The sequence below is a fragment of the Rhagoletis pomonella genome, unplaced genomic scaffold (assembly GCF_013731165.1).
Source record: "Rhagoletis pomonella isolate Grant_MI unplaced genomic scaffold, Rhpom_1.0 Rhpom_scaffold_00001, whole genome shotgun sequence".
Taxonomy (NCBI): Eukaryota; Metazoa; Arthropoda; class Insecta; order Diptera; family Tephritidae; genus Rhagoletis; species Rhagoletis pomonella.
The window spans coordinates 386,293-398,866 of NW_023458555.1; the positions used below are offsets into that span (position 1 = coordinate 386,293).

The 12,574-nt window shown below is 34.3% G+C and overlaps 1 protein-coding gene across 1 annotated transcript in view; it reads right to left on the minus strand.

Annotated features, from left to right (window-relative positions):
- Positions 1-2,695: 2,695 nt before the first annotated feature.
- Positions 2,696-12,574, minus strand: part of LOC118735597 (cardioacceleratory peptide receptor) — a 170,288-nt gene continuing 160,409 nt past the window's right edge. Inside the window, exon 6 of the mRNA XM_036465443.1 lies at positions 2,696-3,030. Coding sequence (XP_036321336.1) covers positions 2,973-3,030 — 58 coding nt within the window. The 3' untranslated portion in view covers positions 2,696-2,972. The remainder of the gene's footprint in view (positions 3,031-12,574) is intronic.

Genomic DNA, 12,574 nt, shown 5'->3' on the forward strand with positions numbered 1-12,574 from the left:
TATAATGAGTGCGAATGATGATACATATCATCTCATCCTTGGTCCTAGCATGAAAGGAGTGCGCTTGCAGCATGCAACAATAGATGACGGTTGGTAGCATTCCCAACGGCAACGAAATAATTTGAACCTGATACCTTCGCACTTGTGTGTGCTCGTTTAGATACGCACAACTTAACACAGTTGTCGTACACCGGCACCTGTCCTTTATTAAAAACATGTATCCACGACGATATACCACTACTGTACTACTAACTGTCCAAGTTATACTTGTATACAAATGTATGTACGTACGTATGTATGTATGTTCTTATGCATACAAGCTGTCACGTGTACTCTTCCGACATATTTCACATATAAATACATTGATATCTGCATATATATATGTGTGTGTGTATTTATATGTGTGTATGTACAAAAATACCCTGCTGCAAATAGAAATGGTGCAGAAGTCACGCCAACCTACCTTAAAGAGGTACGGCATTCATTCTTAATATACCCAAAGTCAATGCTTTCTATAGCCTTTTAACAATGGCGATATTCTATGAAGTGGCAATGGACTTTTAATCGCGTTCTGAACTGGTTCCAATTTAGAAATTCGCAGGAGAATGAGCCGTATAAATAAAAATCTTAGCAATTGGTTTCTGCATCATTTGAGTATTTTCTAGTATTTGCTAGAATCGGTGAGCATTGCTGATCGCATTCTCGAATGTGTTCAAAATAAATTTGAAATCTATTGCAACAATAATGTGCAAATAGAAAACTTTGTTTCGATATAAACACGAAGAAAACGGTATCTGATCCAATGGGCATTTCCTTAACTAAACCTTTGCTAAAAGCTAAAAATTTTTATAAATTTCAATATTTATACTGACACACCTCTAAAAAGCTCTTAAGTTAGATGAGCAAATCTAACGAGTTTTGTTTTTTAGTGTCACTTCCTTCTTTCGGCGAAAAAAAATAACGCTGAAGCATTCTTCTTGCATTTATTTCAATCAATGGAGTTCCCGAAATAAGTACAATAAAACATAAATTAATTATTTCAACAATTTTTGCCTTAAAACGTTTATTTAGGGGCAAAGGTATCGAATTACTCATTTTTTCGTTGTCGCTCGAAGAAATTACAATTGTGTTTTTTTTAACTTTGGGAAGTTTTCAAGAGTGCACCAGGAAATAAAAAAAAATTACCGCATGCAGAATATCCGTCGCAGCTATTTTGTAATTTTTAAAATTTTACGATTTTTTTAATGTCAATAAATTAAGTTACCTCAAAATATTTAAGTTAAACGATGGAAATGTTTTTCTTGCCAAAACTAATGAATCTAGTGTAATAAGACAAGTGTCTCACCAAACTAAAAAAAAAAACTGAATGTTTATATATACTAAGATCGAGGCAAGGCAAAGCGGCAAGCGGCTGAGCGGCGCCATACAGAAATGCCGCTCAGTGCGTGGCCACTTAAATATTATTTCATATGTTGTACTTTTAAGCCGCTCAGCCGCTCGCCGCTTTGCCGCTCATTTCGTGACTTCAGCCTAAGAATTGAGAAACTAAAATTCCATTTTTACAATTTTTTATTGGCAAACTCGATATTCAATCTAAAATTGTTATATGTGTACATGAAGAAAGAAATATATATGTATGTATGTACATAAGGAATACTGCGCAAAAATCTTAAAGGTAAATATTTAATCACTTTTAAATAATATGGCTTTTAAGTTAAGTCGTGGGAGTAAACGTGTTAGATGAATGCGTATGGTGCTACGGGGCGTATACGTTACACACACGACTACAGGTACGTATATGAGCATGCGTGGTTATTTTTACTTTTTTACTACCTTCCTTTTATTAGCTCGGGATGTAACTATGTAATTTGTGGCGCCTAAAAGATGCAGCGATTTCTATTCTCAAGTTACATACCTGATGACAGTACGAATGACAGTTATAATAGGGAGGTTTTAGTTTTTAAAAGCTTTTCTTTAAACTATACTTGTATTAGTAGATATTTTTTAAGTTTTCATTTGAATACAATTCCGCGAAGGAATTTTGTTCTTTATACAAAACTGAAGGTAATGCATTTTCTAAGATAGGCGATCCAACACTTTTTTGTCGCCAAATTTAACAACTCGTGAGATTTGCCCATATAAATATGAGTAACATTCGAGCGCAACATTTTGAACACACACACTAGTTTTGAGGAGCATTCTCTAGTAAATATTGTCGAGCAGGTGCTTCAGAATGCTCAAGCATGCTCCAGACTGGGCATCTTCTAGCGTTCTCAGTCTTTTATTCACACGAGCCAATTACCTTTTTATGGAATAAATATCGTTTTTTTAATTGTTTGTTTTGTTGTATAGTTACATTTCATTTTACATATTTAGTTTTAATTTTATATCAGACATTTTTATTAAATTTTTCCGCTGTGATTGGAACTCGCGGCCTACGAGTTGGAGCCCTTCTAGCGACCCTACTGCCTTATTGTACAAGAAGTGAGATTTGTGATTCTACTTACTCCTCAGCATTCACATTCTCAATTTTCTACAAATTTTGTTACGGGGTATAATGTCTTCTACGAACAAGTACTGGTAGTCTTTGTATATGTATTAAGTATCATCGCTGCATACATGCAAACATACTTATTCTTATGAATACATACATACATACATACATACATACATACATACATACATAGATGCAAGCGACAATTTTCTTTTTGCCTCAATTCCGAAACGTTGAATCAAAACCTGGCAGTAGGTTTTTGTATAGACGATGTTCCAGTTCCTGTCACCACGGCAAACAGTCGTTCAGTCTTCCGCCTCTCAAATGCCGTTTCCGCTGCTGTCGTTTCTGCAAAAGCTGCAATTGCTACAGTTGTTTGTTAGTGTGCACGAGTGGATATCTGCTCGGTGTGGTAGTAACTATTATCGTTTTACTCGCATTTCCTCGCCCGGTAGTTGTGTGCTCTCGTTTTTACTCCTTACGGTGTACAATGATAATTGTTATTTTTGTTGATGTGACTGCAGTTGTTTGGTTTTCTATTTGAATAACGATAAAAAAAAAAAAACTTTGTGTAAGTAAAAAGCATTGTAAAATTTTGTTTTAATTACGATTCCAGGTTCAATCGGAGAGAAACTCAATGTTGCGAAAAAATGTTTCGCAAATTTTCGAGACATACATGTACATTTACTTTTTTAGCGCTAGTAATACGTTTTGGTGCCAAAAACCATTGTTCAAATATCATTTTATAGGCACATAGCACATATCCTCCAAATCCTCCATTTGACCTCTGTAAAGTGCATTTAGGTTATTCACGCTTGCTGTCGGCATGGCTGTGGAAAAATATTTAAATTTACCCACCTCTTGTCTTTGGAAAATTAATATTGTCGAAAGAGGCTTAGCTTTCTGGCGTTTTTGATGTGCTTTTTAAGCAAGACAAGACAAATTCTGCTCACTATGCCCTTTTGAATAAATTAACAAAATTAACAAAAATACCCCAGCAAAACCAACATGACAACAACCCCAACAGAATTAGAAATTTTAAAGTTTTCCTAACACAAAGAGGTTTATTTCTCTTTTGTTTTTGCTTGGGCTCGTAGGCATACACAAACAAGTAGATATAAAATAAAAAAATATTTTTTCTTTACAGAAATCAACACAAGAAGCTGAACATGTTTTGCGCTCTTTAAAGCATTCGTAAGTAAGCCCATTAATTTTTGTTGCATAGTAAGGGCCATTTTCCCGCGACGTGTATATTTAGGGCTAAATATTGCTGGGAGTACATACCGCATCCTTGGAGGAAGGTGTCCGTATTATTTATTGCGAAATAAGGCAACAGGCCCCTTGACTTAGTTAAATCATACATACCTATTAGCCAAACTTGCTGCACTCTCAAAACTTAAGAGAGACTGTTAGACCTCCATATTAGGGAGAAACGTAACACTTTCACTGCCTTACACCAAACACAATTTGCCTATGTTAACGAGAAATCAAGGGATTCGGCCCTACAGTATATGGTGCTTTCGAGGCCAAGGAGATCGCTCTGTGTACTTTCTTGGACATCGAGTTGACTTTCGACAATAATGCCTATCTCAAGGGCATTGGTCCAAAGAGGTTTAGACTCTACTACTGTTGGCTGGAGCGAAGCTATGCTTCGTGGGCGTGAAATTTGCAGAAGACTTTTTGGTAGAACATGGGTATTGAGCTCAAGGCTGCTAGAGTAGCTCTACCGTATGGTCGTCCGCCCAATTCTGTCTTATGCATCCGTAGAATGGTGACAGAAGACATTGAAAAGAAAAAACTGCCATACTTCGCCTTAACAAACTGCAAAGATTTTTATGCTTTTCCGACTCTGGATCTCTAAGAACGTACTCAACAGCGGATCTAGAGTCGCTCCTGGGGTGGACTCCTCTCCATATTCGTATCCAGGAAACAGCAGCCAAGAGGGACTATCTAACGACGGCTTCTTCAAAAAGCTTCATGCAGGTACTCTGGGGAATATACCAGGGTTGGAAATATGCGGAATCTTTCAAGAGGATAGAGCAGCAGCAGGTATTTTTGGACACAGCACCAAAATTGCAACTCCCATATTAAACTGCGCAAAATTAAATACTGAAAAGGGTTTAAATGGCGCCTTTCTAGTTATCTTTTCAGATACCCTACCAGAGCCCCTTTGGGATTCATTAGGGAAACCGAAGGTATCTAGGCCACATTGGGTTAGGGACTCTCTCTATAAGAGAAATAGGAGAATTCGGGTTGCTAAATCTCTGGCTAACACCAATAACAAGTCAAACATCGTTATCGGCCTTATCGAGTTCCTTTTATGTGTTATCGACCACATTGATAACGATGTTTAACATAAATTTAGTGTTAACCGGACATTGAGGAACTGGAACTAGGGACCGGTTGTTCAATATCCGGTTAATATAAATAGGAGATACAAGCTCCCGTTAAACACAACTCCTTTATCGATCACATGTTATATGCATGATTTAGAAAACGTCGATAATGTTGTTTAACTGTGAGGACGTGATAACCAGACATTGAGTAACAGGCAAAAGACGAGAATAATCAAATACTTTGTGTTGATAGTATTTTGCAGTATCGAAAATATAATGGCCAATTTGAGTTAAATTTCGCATATTACAGAAAACTTAAAATGATACTCCTCACTTAAAGAAAGTAGAAGGTTATCAATTTGTCGGAATATTTTTTTTGTATATATGTTACCGCGTAACTTTGGACCACCTTAACCGATTTTTTTTAATTATTTAAAGGAGAGGTGGTACCTCAAGGGTGGTACTATATTAATTTACGGTTTACATCCGATGATTGGATCATGATGAAATTACCAGTAATCTTGAATTTTTATATGAGAATGGAATCGGGGTTTTGCTTAAAAATTATTGGTTTTAATAAAAAGTTGACTATGTACCCGAAGCTGGGCGGGGTACTAAGTGAGAAAATTAAAATACAAAGTCTTAAGTGGAGAGGCATGCTTGGTCGTCAGTGTAGATATGTATGTATGCTAGTAGACTTGTGTTTGCACTAGCTGCGTGTGAAGCTAATTGTCCTTAATGTTGCATAAAATATAATATTCGCTGCGAAGTCCTAAGCCACTTTTTCTGTAGTAAATTTACAAGCTCGGAGATGCGGTGGGAATTTTTCTTTTAATGGCCCTAACTTACTGCAAGATGATTTAGGTATGCCATTTAAGGAAGCGAAAAGGCGAGCAATTACCAAAATTCGCGGCGTAATTAAAATTACAATACTTCAATTTGACTAACAAATAAATGAGACAGAATTGTGCTTTTGCCGTTTTCATTTGTAAATGACCATTTGTAAGAACGCGTAATAAACAGAGTACAGAAAAGGGAATGCTTTTTACACCGAAAGCATAACAAAAGATGCATTTGACTGAAAAGTTGAATTTATTTTGCCACTTATTTTTCTTTTGGGGACTTTATTAAAAATTTTATTTTCTAAGAAACATTTTAACGGCGGTATTCTCAACGACGGGAGAGATCTATATTTTACGGTGCTGGTTGAGACAGTTTAGATTTTACAAACTTCGTAGATGCTGCTGATTGGCCATCGGAGTCAATTATACAATTTTAAGTAATGTTAGTTCTCATATATTTGTATAATGCATACATTGGTTTGTATGCATGCATGTCCATATGTACTTTGTCTATCTTATGCCGTATTGCGTACAATATGTATGTATATATCTTGGAATAAGACGCCACACTATTGCTCGATCTACAAATCATGAAAATAGATGTTTCGAAATGAAATATTTTTTCTAAATTTCACTTATGAAAATTTCCGATTTTTAACAGAGGCCGTCTAGTAGAAAAGGTTGATTCCCATACTTCAATTTTAGTTTTTTTTTTTTTTTTTTTTTGGATTACCCAACGCACAACCTCTCACCTTCACTAAGGTCAACAAGAGTACTCAAAACTATATATTTTTGCAACGATGTATCAAAATTTCAACTAGGGTCATAAAAAAAAAGAATTAGAAAAAAATTTAGGTGATGGCCGCTTTACGGACGACAATTTGCTTGACCCCGAGCCCCTTTTAAACTAAGGTGAATTACAAACATCTTTCCCTACCCAGTCTACAGCCCAGTAAATACATATGTAATGTCTATATCTTAAGGCAGGCTCAACTGATTATGATAAGTAATGTGATAACTGACACTATACAATGTTATACTTAACTTAGAACATTCCTGTTGACAAACCGAAATAAACAAAGGTTCAAAAAATATTATTAAATACCATAATCTTATAATCGAAGGCTAAAATCCCCACCAGTACACTCCCATTCATACCCATTCCAGATATTTTCAATCACAAAGTAATGTGAAAAATACCTTTAATGAGATTTGCGAACCATTCACCTAAGCGTATGTGCACTAAGGAATTATTGTATTTTTTTTCCAGACTAATTAAAAAAAAAAATTATGGCAACTGAATTTCTTAAGAGCACTGTTGTTTAATATATTAGCAATTATGTGATGCACTACTTGCCTTTCAATTCTATTACGCTTTCAGTTTGTAATCTATCGACTTTTGTACGATGCGGGATTCCAAAAGAATGCTGTCGATATTGAGGTATCGATATGTAAGAATTTATAATGTAGGGATCCGCTGCTGATTTAGTCCATTAGTTGAGAATACTTTTGGTATCGGCCTACAACCAACTAGTGAAAATAAGTTTTATATTCCTTTGAGACCCGGCTCAGTTATACATATATATGTATAAATATGTTGTATGCCACTTGCCATAACCAGCAACACTTCAATGGAGAGCACTTGGCCTAAAGGATTTATTAAATCACAAAATAGTTTCCGCAATAGTTTAGTCTCTTGATATTATACATAAATATTACTTAAGGTTAAAAAGGGGAATGTGTGCTTGTGAGCTCACTTGCTTATTCCACTTGTTCTAAATATATACATACATATATACATATGTAGGTGCATGCATGTAAATGAGCTTTTGTGCAAATGTGTGTTTTTTTTATGTATATATGTATGCAAATATGAAAACAAAACTCGATGGTGAGCTACTTCACTCGACAACCCATTTCCATTGTCAAAATATTTACATTGCACATACAAACGCACCGCGAACCGTCAAAACCCGATTGGTATTTCCCTGTCGAAAATAACCAACAAAACACCAAAGGCAACATTAATTACGGGTATTTCCTTCCGCTCCGATTTTTTTGCCGCAAATATTTTAACTTTGCAGTGACTCTCAGTAAAGTCGTATTTGGGCCATTCTTTTTTAAGTCGGACGGATTTCGTAAAAAAAAGTTACGTCATGTCTCCGATTCGCTTCAAATTTTTTTATGGGTTTATACATGAAATAAGTAACACGTATTCGAGAAAATTTTTCTTTAATTGTTTCTTCGGATCTGTCAACGTTTGGATTTTTTCGTGACGCTGGCTAACAACTTCTTCAAATCGTTATACATATCTCGGGATCTGCTTATCGTAGAGACTTCATCTTCACGTCATTTCAAAGCTAAAGAAACGGGCGTGACACTTATAAATATAAGATGGTCATGATTGTTCTAAAGCTATCTTAACTATTAACAGTTGAACTTTTTGAAGTTGAATTGCATAGTAAAGACCAGCAAATTAGGGATATCAAATTACAGCATCGCTATCCTCGTTTAGTTCCCTTTGCGGTGTTAAAGATCGGGGTTTTGCAAAAATGTATCGGAATCCGCAATAAAATTTAACACGATTTTTAATACCTTGATAAATTTACCTCATCATAAGTTTTCGAAAACAAATTACAAAAAAATGTTGACTCTTGAAATTGTTAATTTTTTTGAACCATATTTTTTTTTATAGAGAATTAAACAAGGATTACGATGGTGTAATCTTAATTTTCTAATTTAATGGTCTTCACTGTGTAATTCAACTTGAAAAGGTTCAAATGTTAATAGCTAAGTTAGCTTTAGGACCATTAGCGCACACAAGGGGTGGGTTTTGGGGTTCAAACCCCCCCTAGAACTAATAACCTCAAATACAATCTGTATCTTAAAGCTAAGAATCCAGCTCTCAAGGAAATTATAAGAAATATTTATTATAATTTCTGTTGCTTGAAAAAGCGCTTTGCTTTTGCTGTAAATTTTCATGAGAGTATAAATATACGAGCATTTTTTTTCTTGAGAGGTGCAAACTGATTTATGAAATTTTGGTAGAAGAACATTTCTTTTCCATTTCTCGTCCGTCGTTTTATATGAATTTTTCGTTTTTCTTGAGAGTTCAGTTAATTTTTTCGGTATTTGAAATATTAAAAAAATTAGCAATCGTGAAAAATCACCATCTCTATCGAAAACCAGAAATCGAAAAAATGAACATAGAAGTGCAAAAATTCATGGAATCAATAAATTTATTTTTACCGACTCTTTTTTAAAATTTTTTTTAGGTACTTTTGAAAGTTGAGCGCATCTTGAGTTTATAGAACTTTTTATTAAACAGGTAGTTTTTAAGGAAAGAACACAACCGACTTAAATTCTCATATTCAAATTTAGGGGTACCGTTAATTTCTTCATGATCCAATCATCGGATCTCTAAAACAAATTACGGCACGAACCTTGAGGTACTATCATTCTAATAAAAAAAGGATTATTGAAATCGGTTCACGTGGTCCAAAGTTATGTATTCTGGCGAGATGATAACCTCCCTTTTTTGAAGTCGGTTAAAAGCGTTTGAATTCTGTTAATCTGTAAATAAAGTGCAGTTTATGAATTTTAAAACGTTTATTTATTTATTACATACTGTACATATTTAAAACTTGCATAAATGTATTTTAAAGAGGATATTATCTGAAGCAAATTTTCAGTATTTTCCGGTGATATATCTTCAGAAATATAAAACCCCCCCTAAAATATATTCCTGGGTGCGCCCCTGTTTAGGACAATCAACTTATACACAAAAATTTTAATCCCATTTCTTTAGCTTTAAAACGACGTTAAGATGAAGTCTCTACGATGAGCATATACAGATTTGAATAAGTACATGATTAGTCAGAATCATGAAAAAATCCAAACTTTGACGGATCATATTTCCGAAGAAAAGATTTAAAAAAAAAAAAAATTCCTCGAATACGTGTTAGTTTTTTCATGTATAGAACCCATAAAAAAATTGAAGCGAATCGAAAGAGTGACACCGAATTTGTTGTCCGATATAAAAAAGAATGCCTCATATTTGAGAATTTCGGGAAAGATTTTGATACGTTTAACTGCTATTTTATCGAAGTGCCCGCAGCATAATTTCCTTGCCAAACTTTTTAAATGGGCAAACAGTCGTATATCTTTGCAGATATTTACCGGACTGTAAATCTACGTATGTTTATGTGCGTATGTATGTACATACATACATATTTGCGGCCTGAGCGGATGCTATTAATTTTTCTCATTTCACTCTTAGTATTTTGCTCGCTTTCATTTCTTGTTTTCTTCTTCATAATTCATGTTAAAGGAAGGTAAATAGTAATTGTTGTTCTGTTGGTATTTTTCTTTAAACACCCCGTTAAAGCGACTTGGCTAATTGCGTTTACAACCTTTTTGCTATTTGTTTCAATTCGAATTTTGTTTCTCCCTCAAACGGCAATAAAAATTATGAAGATTAATGGCTGTAAAAAGTTTTCATAAATCCCAATTTTATAGAGGGATACCACAAAATGAATAGAACGGAAAGGAAAAAGGCGAATATTAATGTGGTACACGCGAAAAACGAGAAGCAATATCTGCGCCAACTTGGGTGGTGGGCGTGGCTAAACTTTGAGCAAAACGCTAAATTGTAATATATTAAAATTATAAGTTGAAATATATGTATACACCGCCGGGAAAATTATATATGTATGCAACAATTTTTATTTAACTTTTTTCTCAGAAAGTTTTTATAAAAATATGGTTTACACTACAACAAAAAATATTAAAATATGATTTGTTTTTTAATCAGATTTTTTATAGTTTTTTTGAGTATGCAGTTTAGTAGCCAAATAACAACAAACACAACATACATACAACATAACATACAAAAAAAAAAGTTCGAAAATACTTTGTACCGAAATAATGCGAAACACCTTAGACTAAAAAATTGTGAAAAATCAACGCGATTTTTTACTAACTTTAACTTGCATTTTTATTTATTTTTTATGCAAAAATTAGGATTCCAATTTACTGTAAGTATAATTTCTTTTTTGCATATCAGAATATGGTTCTTCGTAAGTGCCTATTTTCAAAACATTAGTATAGAACTTAAAAAAGGAAGAAGCAACTTATTTTGTGCTAAACAAATCATTTTGTCATACATATTTTTTATACTAATTATCCGCATCGAATTTCTTATGAACCGCATGTGGTAACACAGACCAATTTATAAAGACGCCGATGGCAGAAAGTAAATTATAGTTACCTAATATCTTTTAATTAAGTTTGAAGAGCCAAATACAATGCAACTAACAGACCCAACTCAATGGAACCAAATAGAACTGCGGCCACTGAGTGTAAACTTCGGGTGAAAATAAAGAAAATCAACTTGTATAGAAGCCAAAGGCAATACCACACAGACAAGTCATTCAAGTTAAGAGAATAAATTCCTCTAATTAAAATGCAAAACTAGTTTTGAGATTCCACAGATGCACTTCAAGATGCTGACAAGTTCGCTTTAGGCGCACCATTTGTCATTGTTTTGGCGCATGGTGAGTGAATTTGTGTGCTGGCATTTAAAGCAGCTCACTCAAATGCTGGTGCAATAAATGATTTTTTCTATTATTATTATGTGGCATCGTTTTGAATTCATGCATCCATATTTGTATGCATACCGAATAAAATTGGAAGTATATTTGTATGTGAATATAGCGGCCGGCATACAAATGTATGTATCTACAGACTAGTTGATTATTTAAGTCAGTCACGACTGTAGAGGGGCACAAGTCACAGTGGGCGATCGCGGCCATAAACACGGAGATGAAAAGGGTTTAAATAAGTAAATAAATAAAGTAACTTAGAAAAACTAGGAATACAAAATTTCTGATTCCTTGAGGTTTACTGAAAAAGAGGACTCAAATAATCACTAATTAAAAACTAAATAGTTTTAGATGTTATCTATATATAAATACGCCACAAGAAAATTTTGAATTCGATTTCAATGAAACATACACCGATTTAATGGATATAACTCCCTCTAATCCAGAATCGGACATACAGACTAAAATGTGAAAAACGAAATATATCTTAAACCAATAGCCTGGGGAACTGAAACTTAGCACGGATGCATAGATTGTAAATATCCTACTTATGACGAAAAATGGTAAGTACTGGGAAAGTGGGCGTAACACCTCCTATACAAACTGAGATTCTCATATCGCCTTTCTCTGGAACCGCTTATGCTAACGTTCTGAAATTTGACACAGCTGCATATGTTATCTTTACCGAACTTATGGCGAAAGGTCATATGTTTTCGAAAGGGAGATGCAGCACCTCGCATACAAAATGCAATTTCCATATCGCTTATATCTGGAACCACTTATGATAAGGTATGGAATTTGATTTTTGGACGATATTGCTTTGCATTCAGCTTGACTTTGGTAAATATTACTCAATCGGTACGTACGTAATAATTAACAAATTGAAGGCGGGACCTACTGTTACTGATTTGTGATATGTGATATGATGAAAATCATTCAGTTTGGTATTTATTTTCATTATTTGGAATTTTTGTATTGTATGCATAAACATAAGTAAACTAATTAGTGTTTCTAGAAGTGGTGTCTGTTCAGTGTTTCCACACTCATTTGCATCAACAAAATTGTTCCACGGTGATGGAAAATAATGGCTTTCCTATTAGAGCTACCGAAGTTGTTCTTAGATTTGCAAAAAAACTCGCAAACTATAGCTAAGATTAGAATATTTGCAACCACCGATCTAAATGCACCCCAGCAATATTAGTGCTGTTCTTTACATCTTTCATCTTTCGACTATAGGCCAGTGCAATTATCAAGAGCACAATTAAAATTTTATTGAAAATAGATAAGTTTGAGTTTAAC